The sequence below is a fragment of the Zootoca vivipara genome, chromosome 17 (assembly GCF_963506605.1).
Source record: "Zootoca vivipara chromosome 17, rZooViv1.1, whole genome shotgun sequence".
Taxonomy (NCBI): domain Eukaryota; kingdom Metazoa; phylum Chordata; class Lepidosauria; order Squamata; family Lacertidae; genus Zootoca; species Zootoca vivipara.
The window spans coordinates 20086565-20100384 of NC_083292.1; the positions used below are offsets into that span (position 1 = coordinate 20086565).

General features: G+C 53.2%; 1 protein-coding gene across 1 annotated transcript in view; it reads left to right on the forward strand.

The window, feature by feature from the left end:
• Positions 1–13820, forward strand: part of GCN1 (GCN1 activator of EIF2AK4) — a 66595-nt gene that overhangs the window by 37759 nt on the left and 15016 nt on the right. The window contains exons 39-47 of the mRNA XM_035098566.2: positions 362–430; positions 511–649; positions 1522–1718; positions 1900–2042; positions 2958–3075; positions 4899–5114; positions 6248–6412; positions 11381–11542; positions 12850–12942. Coding sequence (XP_034954457.1) covers positions 362–430; positions 511–649; positions 1522–1718; positions 1900–2042; positions 2958–3075; positions 4899–5114; positions 6248–6412; positions 11381–11542; positions 12850–12942 — 1302 coding nt within the window. The remainder of the gene's footprint in view (positions 1–361; positions 431–510; positions 650–1521; positions 1719–1899; positions 2043–2957; positions 3076–4898; positions 5115–6247; positions 6413–11380; positions 11543–12849; positions 12943–13820) is intronic.

Below are 13820 nucleotides of genomic sequence, written 5' to 3' on the forward strand. Positions count from 1 at the left end.
ATAAAATACGCAGGGAGTGGATCATGACTGGTGAGGGGTCTGGCCTGGGTAGGGTTCCGAGGGCCGGATAGACGGCCATATGTGGCCTCTGGATCTGCTGTTCCCCATCCCTGCAGGAACTGCAGCAGGCCCACATATGAAGAAATGGTTCCATGAGGACAGAACCTCTACAGGTCATGGCTGCTGTTTGTTGCCCTCCCAGCTGTGTTTGGAGGGGGCCTGGATGCTAAGTGGAAAACAGGGCGCATGTGTTGTCCGCGCTGTTTGCCATCTGCACCCTTCCAAGGTCCACGTGCACAGATTTCAAAATCCCAATTTGTGGTGTTCATCCCGCTTAACCTGTCCCCCATCTCCATTTCAGGATCTGGCTCCTTACCTGCCCAGTGTGACCCCAGGTCTGAAGGCATCTTTGCTGGACCCGGTGCCTGAGGTACGCTGTCTCGGTGCAGTTTCTTCATTGGGTGGCCTTTTCCTCCCAGTTTCCTACAATCCTTTCCTTTGGACCCTCAGGTGCGCACGGTATCCGCGAAGGCGCTGGGAGCCATGGTGAAGGGGATGGGCGAGTCTTGCTTCGAGGACCTGCTGCCTTGGCTGATGGAGACCCTGACGTACGAGCAGAGTTCAGTGGATCGGTCTGGGGCTGCCCAAGGCAAGGACAGCAGCCTTCTTCCCTGGCATTTGATAAAAATAATGGATTTGGCTGCAAGGGAGTTGGGGACTGGTTGCCTGCTCAGCTCCCCAGCATGTTGCTCAGCCTCACAAAGTTATTTACTTACTATCGGGGAGAGGCATTGTGGTGGTGTGGTTAGATAAGAGTCTTGGACCAGGGCCCGAGAGAAAAGGATTCAAAGGTGGGTTGTGCTAAGAGGCAGTGACCGGCCCACAATGTCGCCCAGTGAGCTTCACAGCCGCCAAGTGGGGATTTTGAGCACAGGTCTCTCCCAGGTCCTAGTCTGACACTCCCACCGCTACACTGCACCGGCTTTCAAGTTACTCTCCGCCCCGTCAAACCATTTTGCAAGATCAGGTCTCTCAATGGCCTACCTCGCAAAGTTGTTGCGAACGTAGAAAACCTGGGAAGCTGCTTTATATGCCGAGAGAGACTTATTTGCCAATCTAGATTCTGTGCCAATATGCGCTCAGCCATTTAGCTGTGGCTCCTCACCCACAACAAGAGGCAAGGTTTAGTTCACCAACGCATTTCAGATTCTGCTTTTCCTGGGCATGGGGCGGGGCAGGAAGCTGTATACGTCATTGAAGTCCTCCAGTCACTGAAATCCCGATTCGGCAAATCCTTGCAGGCTCTGTGATTTTACCAGAGGTTGCCCACACATTGTTTGATCACATCTTCACAAACATAATGGGCTAGCTGTTTGCTTTGTCTTATTAAACCCAGAAAAGTAATAGGTTCTCAGAAGGCTGTTCTGAACCCAGTGGCACCATTCTGCATTTCTATGGGGTCATACACACCCATGCGATCCTGAGCAAGAGAATTACACCAAAACACACCATCTTTTCCAGGTCTGGCTGAAGTCATGGCTGGCTTAGGAGTGGAGAAGCTGGAGAAACTTATGCCAGAAATCGTGGCTACAGCAAGCAAAGTGGACATCGCCCCCCATGTCCGGGACGGTTACATCATGATGTTTAACTACCTGCCCATCACCTTTGGTGATAAGTTCACACCTTACGTTGGGCCCATCATACCTTGCATCCTTAAGGTAGAGTTTTCGGGGCAGGTTTTTGATCCTTCCATCCAGCAGGGATGGAGGCTTGCATTCAAGTCACGAGAATGGAGGAGGGCTATTGCCTCCAAGTCTCTGATGGCTGGATCCAACTCTTAGTCGCTGTGCTGCACCCACAAAACCAGCCCTTGTTGGTAATTTGTACCCTCCTATTTAGGCACTGGCAGACGAGAACGAGTTCGTGCGGGACACGGCTTTGCGCGCCGGGCAGAGGATCATAAGCATGTACGCAGAGACAGCCATTGCGCTCCTCTTGCCTCAGCTGGAGCAAGGCCTCTTTGATGACCTCTGGCGAATCAGGTTAGAGCTGACTTCCCATTCATGTGGCTTGTCACTTGCGGGGAATCTCACTTTAGAATGGGGACAGAGAACCGCATGTCCGGGGGACCAATGCCGACCCTCCAGTCCTCCCTCAGTGCCCTCGGGGCTCTCCAGAGGCCACACCCACACTCTGGTCCTGCTTTGCTGTTTGCTTGCTTGTTCTTGCTCGGCTGGGGTGTGTACAGCTACCCTACTTTTTTTTTTTAATATGTTTTAATGTTTGATGGATTTCTGTATTTTAATATTTTGTTGGAAGCTGCCCAGAATGGCTGGGGGAACCCGGCCAGATGGGCGGGGTATAAATAAATAAATAATAATTATTATATTATTAAAAAGGCCCCTGACCATCAGGTCCAGTCGTGTCCGACTCTGGGGTTGCGGCGCTCATCTCGCTCTATAGGCTGAGGGAGCCGGCGTTTGTCTACAGACAGCTTCCAGGCCATGTGGCCAGCATGACAAAGCTGCTTCTGGCGAACCAGAGCAGCACACAGAAACGCCGTTTACCTTCCCGTTTACCTTCCCTATTTATCTACTTGCACTTTGATGTGCTTTCGAACTACTAGGTGGGCAGGAGCTGGGACTGAGCAACGGGAGCTCACCCCGTTGCTGGGATTCGAACCGCCGACCTTCTGATCAGCAAGCCCTAGACTCTTTGGTTTAACCCACAGCGCCACCTGGGTCCCTTTCATATTATTATTACTACTGTACAAAGATAGAACTCACACTCATGGCTCCACCCACTTTTGTTTCAGACCCTGCCCACCATTGTCATGTGACTCCCAGAGGTTGTGCAGAAGGGAATGTGGGCCCTCTGATGAAAAATGCTTTCTCATTTGTGCTATACATCAATCTTGCCTTACCCGCCCTCTTTTTTTAAATTTATTTTTCAAACAGGTACAGCTCAGTTCAGCTACTCGGGGACCTCCTCTTCTATATTTCGGGAGTCACAGGGAAGATGACCACGGAGACGGCTTCTGAAGACGACAACTTTGGAACAGCCCAGTCCAACAAGGCGAGTGCTGTCCTTTCGTCTCCTGGCTGCTTTGTGAGCAAACAGCTGGAGCCTAGACTAGACAAGACTGTGGATATATGCAGTGTTAGAAACTCAGGTGTATAAGCTGGGCGCCAAATGACACCTTAAACTTAGGTTACAGTTGCCACAACAGAATGTCTGTCCGCCAGGGGGTTGGGCTAGGCGACCCCTTTCTAATGTTACAATTCTACATTTCTGTGATTCTATTGTCTCGGCTACATTGCCTGGCAGTAGCTTGCTCTTACAACAGTTCACTTGTCCCAGTATGCAAGGAGGAGAAGCACACACAGTGGAAATGGAGATGATATTAACTGTGGGCTAGGGCAGAGGTTGTTAAACTGTGGTTGCCAACCCTGACCCCCAGAAATCTCACAATTGCACACAGTAGCAAAACACACACGACACCCGGGGAATTTCAAACACTTGATATATGACTACCCTCTTTTTCCTTTTCCTTTTTTTTTTTTAAAAAAAATAGCCTCCGCCAACCCTTTAAAAAACAAAAACAAAAAAAACAGTGCCTTCTGCTTCACTGGTAAATCTCTCCACTCAGAAATTACTGCTTTCCCTTCTTTGGGAATAAGGGATGTGAAGAGATGAACGATATGATTAGAGATCTCCCAAGGAATGCCTTACCTACCCTGTTTCTCCAAAAATAAGACATACCCATAAAATAAGCCGTAGCAGGATTTCTAAGCATTTGCGCAATATAAGCCATACCCCGAAAATAAGGCATAGTGATAGGCGCAGTTCTGGAGGGCGCCAAGGAAGAGGCGAGGCTGGACGCGTAATTAAAAAATAAGACATCCCCTGAAAATAAGCCACTGTGTGTTGTTGTTTTTTTTGGAGGAAAAGTAAATATAAGACGGTGTCTTATTTTTGGAGAAGCACGGTAGTTTGGCCCTGTAGTATGTTTCTTGCTAGTGTGGAGCACAGTGGGCTTTATCCAGATAAATTCTCAGAGGAGAAGACCCATAGAAATCCATGCATCGTACGTTGCTGTTCCTGCTCGTTTGACTTCTTACCTGCCCTCCACCATGAGGTCCCAGGGCGTTGGTTACATCATTTTTTAAAAAAATACAATATTAAGAATGAAACAAAATAAAAAATTCCTTCCAGTAGCACCTTAGAGACCAACTAAGTTTGTTATTGGTATGAGCTTTCGTGTGCATGCACACTTGGTATCTGAAGAAGTGTGCATGCACACAAAAGCTCATACCAATAACAAACTTAGTTGGTCTCTGAGGTGCTACTGGAAGGAAATTATTTATTTTGTTTTGACTATGGCAGACCAACACTGCTACCTACCTGCAACTAATATTAAGAATGGTTGAAGCAGTTTGCAGTCATAAGAACAGCCTGCTGGATCAGGGCAATGGCCCCCAAGCAAGGCGGCATCCTGTTCTCACAGAGGACAACCAGAAGCCTTTTCTAGCAGAGCCTGAAAACAGGACCTGAGCACAAGAGCCCTCTCCCCTCCTGTGGTCTCCAGCAACTGGGATCCTGAAGTATTATAGCCTCCAACTGTAGAGGAAGGGCATAAGCATTTTGGTCAGTGGCCGTTGATAGCCTTGCCCTCCATAGGTTTGTCCAACCCTCTTTTTAAGCCATCCAAATTAGTAGCCATCGCTGCTTCCTGCAGGAGTGAGTTCCGTAGTTAAAAACTGTGTGCATAGAAAGAACACATACAGTTTCAGTGGGCCTACTCTCACTGTGTCTAACACTAGGTGCAAACCGAAACTTGTTTTCTTGGCTGCACTCCCTTTTTTAAAAAAATAACACATTATTTTTTATTTTTCCAGGCAATCATTAACGCGCTCGGAGTGGAGAGGAGGAACCGGGTGCTGGCGGGACTGTACATGGGCCGCTCGGATACGCAACTGGCTGTCCGCCAGGCATCCTTGCACGTTTGGAAAATTGTCGTCTCAAACACGCCTCGCACGCTCCGCGAGATTCTGCCAACTCTCTTCGGCCTCCTCCTGGGATTCTTGGCCAGCACCTGTGCGGACAAGAGAACAGTTAAGTCTTTGGGCCAACCAACTTGACTCTGCCACTGTTCAGGTGTTAACAGAGTTTCGCTTTATGATTCTGCAACGCAGGGGTGCCGACTTGAATAAAATATTGTGGGGGCCCAGGTAAGTCCCACCCCGCATAACCGACCACATGATGCAGTGCACACACACACACACCATTTGAATAGGAATGTCCATCAACTTTGTGGGGGCCCAGCCCCCTCAAATATTTTATTGTGGGTACCGAAGCCCCCACGGCCCCTAGTAGTCTGCTCCTATGCTGCAATGTAGTGATCATTTGCACAAAATTGGGACTGTGGGGGATCAGTGCTAGATAGGTTGAATTTGTGGGTGTTCTGCTATGTATTCCAGTGGGACACAGAGTCTGTTGGATTTCTGGGAGCAGGTTAGGCACGTGGGATAAAGGGAGACCTCAGCCTCTCATAATGTGTAGGCTTTATGCACTTGTAAAATGGATATCTTATCTCTCTCTCTCATGGAGGGGTTGTTCCCTCTCTCCCTCTCAACCTTTTCCTCCACCTTTCTCCTCATCCTTAAAACTTGGAATGTGAGCTCCATAAGGCAGCGATCTGTTGCTACTCAGTCGATAGCAGATACCAACCTATCATGTGGTCCGTTTCATGCAACATAGGAGTCTTGCCTTTGTTGTGGTGGCACCACCCTTTGGAAGCCCCTCTTGTTAAATATTATACAGGGGTCTCTCTTGTTGCCATTCTGGCACCCGCTGAAGACCTTCCTTCCCCAACACAACTTTTTAGGCAGAGATTTTTTCAAAGCCTGCCATCTGTATTAGAATCGTTTAGCAGATGCTTTAATTGTTTCAATTCCCCCCACCCGTTCTTTCATCTCTCTCTTGTAAGAATAATTGTTTTATCACGTGTGTTTACTGCCCTGGGCTCCTTTGGGAGGAAGGGTGGGATAGAAATGTAATAAATAATAATAATAATAATAATAATAATAATAATAATAATAATAATAATAATAGGGAAAGCATAATGGGACATTCACGGTGAATAAGAGTGGGGACAAGTAGCCCTTCCCAAGTGCAGTTGTTTTTGCTTCTTTTAAAACCTTGTGACTGGCTCTGTTTTGACACACCTAAAATTCTCTATTGGCAGATCGCAGCACGCACATTGGGGGACCTTGTCCGGAAGCTGGGGGAGAAGATTCTTCCAGAAATCATCCCCATTTTGGAGGAAGGTCTGAGGTCGGAGAAGAGCGACAAGAGGCAAGGCGTCTGCATTGGCCTGAGTGAGATCATGAAGTCCACCAGCAGAGATGCTGTAAGTTCTTGTTCACAGCAGCGGTAACCTGGAACCTGGTGGGGTGGGCTGCTTTAGTTATTTATTTTAGTCGTCATTACCGTGTTTCTCATATTATAAGTCATGTCTTATATTAATTTTTTCTTCAAAAAAACACGACATGGCTTATTTTTGAGGGATGTCTTATTTTTTAATAAAGTGCACGCGGGCGCTGTTTGCCGGGCTTGTCAAGCCCAGCAAACAGCGCCCGCCGATCTTCGGTGACAGGCGGGGGTGGGCGGAGAGCGGAGAACGATCTCCGCTTCCCCCCCACCCCCGCCTGTCACACAGCACAGGTCGGCGGGCGCTGTTTGCCGGGCTTGTCAAGCCCAGCTAGGAGCGCCCGCCGATCTTCGGTGACAGGCGGGGGTGGGCGGAGAGCGGAGAACGATCTCCGCTTCTCCCCCACCCCCGCCTGTCACACAGCACAGGTCGGCGGGCGCTGTTTGCCGGGCTTGTCAAGCCCAGCTAGGAGCGCCCGCCGATCTTCGGTGACAGGCGGGGATGGGGGGAGAGCGGAGAACGATCTCCGCTTCTCCCCCACCCCCGCCTGTCACACAGGACAGGTCCGAAGATCGGCGGGTGCTGTTTGCCGGGCTTGTCAAGCCCAGCAAGGAGCGCCCGCCGATCTTTGGTGACAGGCGGGGGTGGGGGGAGAGCGGAGAACGATCTCCGCTTCCCCCCCCACCCCCGCCTGTCACACAGCACAGGTCGGCGGGCGCTGTTTGCCGGGCTTGTCAAGCCCAGCTAGGAGCGCCCGCCGATCTTCGGTGACAGGCGGAGGTGGGCGGAGAGCGGAGAACGATCTCCGCTTCTCCCCCACCCCCGCCTGTCACACAGGACAGGTCCGAAGATCGGCGGGCGCTGTTTGCCGGGCTTGTCAAGCCCAGCAAACAGCGCCCGCCGATCTTCGGTGACAGGCGGGGGTGGGCGGAGAGCGGAGAACGATCTCCGCTTCCCCCCCCCCGCCTGTCACACAGCACAGGTCGGCGGGCGCTGTTTGCCGGGCTTGTCAAGCCCAGCTAGGAGCGCCCGCCGATCTTCGGTGACAGGCGGGGGTGGGCGGAGAGCGGAGAACGATCTCCGCTTCTCCCCCACCCCCGCCTGTCACACAGCACAGGTCGGCGGGCGCTGTTTGCCGGGCTTGTCAAGCCCAGCTAGGAGCGCCCGCCGATCTTCGGTGACAGGCGGGGATGGGGGGAGAGCGGAGAACGATCTCCGCTTCTCCCCCACCCCCGCCTGTCACACAGGACAGGTCCGAAGATCGGCGGGTGCTGTTTGCCGGGCTTGTCAAGCCCAGCAAGGAGCGCCCGCCGATCTTTGGTGACAGGCGGGGGTGGGGGGAGAGCGGAGAACGATCTCCGCTTCCCCCCCCACCCCCGCCTGTCACACAGCACAGGTCGGCGGGCGCTGTTTGCCGGGCTTGTCAAGCCCAGCTAGGAGCGCCCGCCGATCTTCGGTGACAGGCGGAGGTGGGCGGAGAGCGGAGAACGATCTCCGCTTCTCCCCCACCCCCGCCTGTCACACAGGACAGGTCCGAAGATCGGCGGGCGCTGTTTGCCGGGCTTGTCAAGCCCAGCTAGGAGCGCCCGCCGATCTTCGGTGACAGGCGGGGGTGGGCGGAGAGCGGAGAACGATCTCCGCTTCCCCCCCACCCCCGCCTGTCACACAGCACAGGTCGGCGGGCGCTGTTTGCCGGGCTTGTCAAGCCCAGCTAGGAGCGCCCGCCGATCTTCGGTGACAGGCGGGGGTGGGCGGAGAGCGGAGAACGATCTCCGCTTCTCCCCCACCCCCGCCTGTCACACAGCACAGGTCGGCGGGCGCTGTTTGCCGGGCTTGTCAAGCCCAGCTAGGAGCGCCCGCCGATCTTCGGTGACAGGCGGGGATGGGGGGAGAGCGGAGAACGATCTCCGCTTCTCCCCCACCCCCGCCTGTCACACAGGACAGGTCCGAAGATCGGCGGGCGCTGTTTGCCGGGCTTGTCAAGCCCAGCAAGGAGCGCCCGCCGATCTTTGGTGACAGGCGGGGGTGGGGGGAGAGCGGAGAACGATCTCCGCTTCCCCCCCCACCCCCGCCTGTCACACAGGACAGGCCCGAAGATCGGCGGGCGCTGTTTGCCGGGCTTGTCAAGCCCAGCAAACAGCGCCCGCCGATCTTCGGTGACAGGCGGGGGTGGGCGGAGAGCGGAGAACGATCTCCGCTTCCCCCCCACCCCCGCCTGTCACACAGCACAGGTCGGCGGGCGCTGTTTGCCGGGCTTGTCAAGCCCAGCTAGGAGCGCCCGCCGATCTTCGGTGACAGGCGGGGGTGGGCGGAGAGCGGAGAACGATCTCCGCTTCCCCCCCACCCCCGCCTGTCACACAGCACAGGTCGGCGGGCGCTGTTTGCCGGGCTTGTCAAGCCCAGCTAGGAGCGCCCGCCGATCTTCGGTGACAGGCGGGGGTGGGCGGAGAGCGGAGAACGATCTCCGCTTCTCCCCCACCCCCGCCTGTCACACAGCACAGGTCGGCGGGCGCTGTTTGCCGGGCTTGTCAAGCCCAGCAAGGAGCGCCCGCCGATCTTTGGTGACAGGCGGGGGTGGGGGGAGAGCGGAGAACGATCTCCGCTTCCCCCCCACCCCCGCCTGTCACACAGGACAGGTCCGAAGATCGGCGGGCGCTCCTTGCTGGGACCTGTGCTGTGTGACAGGCGGGGGTGGGGGAGAAGCGGAGATCGTTCTCCGCTCTCCGCCCACCCCCGCCTGTCACCGAAGATCGGCGGGCGCTCCTAGCTGGGCTTGACAAGCCCGGCAAACAGCGCCCGCCGACCTGTGCTGTGTGACAGGCGGGGGTGGGGGGGAAGCGGAGATCGTTCTCCGCTCTCCGCCCACCCCCGCCTGTCACCGAAGATCGGCGGGCGCTGTTTGCTGGGCTTGACAAGCCCGGCAAACAGCGCCCGCCGATCTTCGGAAATGTCCTGTGTGACAGGCGGGGGTGGGGGAGAAGCGGAGATCGTTCTCCGCTCTCCGCCCACCCCCGCCTGTCACCGAAGATCGGCGGGCGCTCCTAGCTGGGCTTGACAAGCCCGGCAAACAGCGCCCGCCGACCTGTGCTGTGTGACAGGCGGGGGTGGGGGGGAAGCGGAGATCGTTCTCCGCTCTCCGCCCACCCCCGCCTGTCACCGAAGATCGGCGGGCGCTGTTTGCTGGGCTTGAAAAGCCCGGCAAACAGCGCCCGCCGATCTTCGGACCTGTCCTGTGTGACAGGCGGGGGTGGGGGAGAAGCGGAGATCGTTCTCCGCTCTCCGCCCACCCCCGCCTGTCACCGAAGATCGGCGGGCGCTCCTAGCTGGGCTTGACAAGCCCGGCAAACAGCGCCCGCCGACCTGTGCTGTGTGACAGGCGGGGGTGGGGGGGAAGCGGAGATCGTTCTCCGCTCTCCCCCCACCCCCGCCTGTCACCAAAGATCGGCGGGCGCTCCTTGCTGGGCTTGACAAGCCCGGCAAACAGCGCCCGCCGATCTTCGGCCCTGTGCTGTGTGACAGGCGATCTCCGCTTCCCCCCCCACCCCCCGCCTGTCACACAGGACAGGTCCGAAGATCGGCGGGCGCTGTTTGCCGGGCTTGTCAAGCCCAGCAAACAGCGCCCGCCGATCTTTGGTGACAGGCGGGGGTGGGGGGAGAGCGGAGAACGATCTCCGCTTCCCCCCCCCCGCCTGTCACACAGGACAGGTCCGAAGATCGGCGGGCGCTGTTTGCCGGGCTTGTCAAGCCCAGCAAGGAGCGCCCGCCGATCTTCGGCTCTGTCCCCCGATGCGCGACGGCTCGGGGAAGCAGGCAGGGAGCTCCTGCTGGGTCCCGCGCCTTCGCCTCTCGCTCGGTCGGGGCTACACGACATGGCTTATTTTCGGGGTATGTCTTATTTTTCACCAACCCTTAGAAATCCTGTCATGGCTTATTTTTTGGGGATGCCTTAAAATATGAGAAACACGGTATTATTATGCTTTACATAGAAACCAAAATAAAAAAGAAGAAGGATGTAGTTAACTTAAGGAATGCCGGAAGATAGTAAATATCCGAAACCAAAATCAGACACGAAACAGATTTAACAGATTTAATCAAATTCAGAGTTCCAAGCAACAACTGCTCTAGTAAATTGTGAAAAGATTCCGTTTCCCCACAAGGACGTTGTTATCTTCCTTCTCTGTTTATTAACCATATTTCTAAGTTTACCATGTAAACTTTTCTTCATAGAACCTTTTCTTCCCATTTTGCCAGATAATAATAATAATAATAATAATAATAATAATAATAATAATAATACACTAATTTCTTAAAGATTAAAAGCTTCCCTAAACAGGGCTGCCTTCAGATGTCCTCTAAAAGTCTGGTAGTTATTTTTCTTTTTGACATCTGGTGGGAGGGCGTTCCACAGGGCGGGTGCCACTACCGAGAAGGCCCTCTGCCTGGTTCCCTGTAACTTGGCTTCTTGCAGCGAGGGAACCGCCAGAAGGCCCTCGGAGCTGGACAGTAGAGCGATGGAGTTGGACAGCGTCACAGTGTTCCGTTGCGCCAGAAGCGGTTTAGTCCTGCTGACCACATGACCTGGAAAGCTGTCTGTGGACAAACGCCAGCTCCCTTGGCCTGAAAGCGAGATGAGCGCAGCAACCCCATAGTCGCCTTTGACTGGACTTAACCGTCCAGGGGTCCTTTACCTTTTTACCTCTTTCTATTATGTACAACGAAACTTCACAGAAAACACAAGTTTGCATTGGTTTCCTGGGAGTCGATTGCACCTTTCCCCACGTGGAAAGAAACCTTCCAGAACCCTCCTGAACTAATCAGAATAGGAAAGATCTCTGTACATCAGATCGAGACTTTCTGTACTAAGAAATGAAAACTTGATTGCACCTTTCCTCTTGTAATCACCATGGAAATCCACCCTGCAGCGGTCTTCCTCTGCCCCCTTTCCAGGTGCTGTGTTTCTCAGAGTCTCTGGTCCCAACAGTGAGGAAAGCTCTGTGCGACCCTTTGGAGGAGGTTCGGGAAGCAGCAGCGAAGACCTTCGAACAGCTGCACTCTACCATCGGGTACCAGGCTCTGGAAGACATCCTGCCCTTCTTGCTGAAGCAGCTGGTGAGCGCATCCGAAGTTCTTTCTCTCTGTGTCCTGTTGGATTAGGAAAGATATGCAACTGTAGCTCTCCATATTTTGAGGGGCTGCAGAGAACAGCCCCAAAATAACTTGGAAGGTGGACTGATTGATGAAAGCTAAATGGGAACCTCTGTGTATAGATGATTAGATTAGATTTCTTCATTGTCATTGTGTAATTACAATGAAATTGGATGCTATCCCATAAAAACAAAAACAAGAAACAAAGCCAAAAAAAAAACACATTTTCAGCCACACATTCACTGTAAAGGAGCATGAGGTGCGACAGGTATTGAGGATGGTGAATCCGAGGAAGGCTGCTGGACCTGATGGTATCAGAGGAAGGGTGTTGAGGGGCTGTGCAGATCAATTGGCGAAAGTCTTTACTAAGATCTTCAAGCCACAATTAACATGCTGATAGAACATTGGGAGCACAGTCTTAAGTTTGTTGTTGTTGTTTAGTCGTGTCCAACTCTTCGTGACCCCATGGGCCCCAGCAATGATGTGCACAGCTTCCGGATACTTGTCTTGCTGGCTGCTGATAAATCTCTGCAGAGACCTCATAGCTAAGTTGGCATTGGCCTCTGGTGGAACGTACACACCAGTTAACATAACAGCTGTGAACTCTCTAGGGCAGTGTTTCTCAACCAGTGTGCCTCCAGATGTTTTGGGACTACAACTCCCATCATCCCTAGCTAGCAAGACCAGTGGTCAGGAATGATGGGAGTTGTAGTCCCAAAACATCTGGAGGCACACTGGTTGAGAAGCACTGCTCTAGGGAGATAGATTGGTCTACATTTAATAGCCACATACTCCAAATCTGGTGAACAGTGACTGCCTACAGCAAATCTCTGAATGTCAGATGCTGAGGACCAGCATCATGGCTTTGGGGACTTCCAGGGGCATTTGGGTGTTGGAAGATGAATCACCGGGCTTGGATTAGGGCTGGGGAACCTGTAAGTGTCCATATGCTACAATTCCCATCTTCTGTGGCCATTGGCTGGGGTGCTGCTGGGAGTTAGCAGAAGTACAGATTCTCCCACCACTGGCTTAAACGGGTCTCCATCTGCTCCAGCAACACAGTTCTTGGCATCTTATGTCTTTGCTGTAGGGGATGGATCTGGCAGGCGGAGAGGATGGGGCAGGCCTCCCCCTGCAGTGGCCAGACCATCAATGGAGCTAATGAAATCCGATTTCATGTTTAAAGTGCTTTTAGCTTCCTGGACAAGTAATGCTTGCAGTGGCTGTAATGGCTGTACATGCAATGGCTTCTTTCCTTCTCCTCCTCGTAGGAATGTGAAGAGACGTCGGAGTTCGCTCTGGATGGCCTTAAGCAGGTGATGGCTGTGAAGAGCCGAGTGGTGCTGCCTTACTTGGTGCCAAAGGTATGTGTGTGAACACTCCCCACCCCGCCCTTTATGTAACCTTTGAAAGTGATTCCCTCTCGGCTCAGTTCCTTGATAAGCAGGTGCAATAGCTCAGTTGGATAGAGTGTGGTGCTGATAATCCCAAGGTTGCAAGTTTGATCCGCGAATGGAACAGCTGCCTATTCCTGCATTGCAGGGGGTTGCACTAGATCAGGCATGTCAAACCTGCGGCCCTCCAGATGTTTTTGACTACAATTCCCATCTTCCCCAACCACTGGTCCTGCTAGCTAGGGATCATGGGAGTTGTAGGCCAAAACATCTGGAGGGCCGCAGGTTTGACATGCCTGCACTAGATGAACCTCAGGCGTCCCTTCCAAATCTATGATTCTATAACCAAAAATATCTTAAGACTTTTCAAGCACGCATATAAAAATCTCAAGGTTTTCGAAAATGCATGTTTCCATCAGAAGTGAGGAATGTAACTGGCTCTTGGAACTCTACTCCATCCACACCCCTCACCAGCCCTAAATTTACACCCTCCTTGAGTGTTTTTGCCGGCTGGACTGTGCCCTTGAACTCTTGACACTGCCTGGATGGGCGACAAAGAGAGAAGGGTGTGTAGAAGCTAGCCTACTGTTCAAAGGTAAAATGTGTGTCTTGTTGCCCTGCCCACTTTTGCCTCTGGCCCCTCCTACTGCTGACATCTGGCCCTCAGGAGGGAATGTGGCCCTCAGATAGGGGGGGGAAACCCTATCTAAGTGTAGGTGGACCCCCCAGAGGGCCAGGATTTGTCTGTTTATATATTTCCCACTTTCCTTAAGAGGAGCTGAAGGTGGAGTACACGATTCTCCTCTCCCAGTTTTATCCTGACACCCATCCTGTAGCGTAGGTTAAGC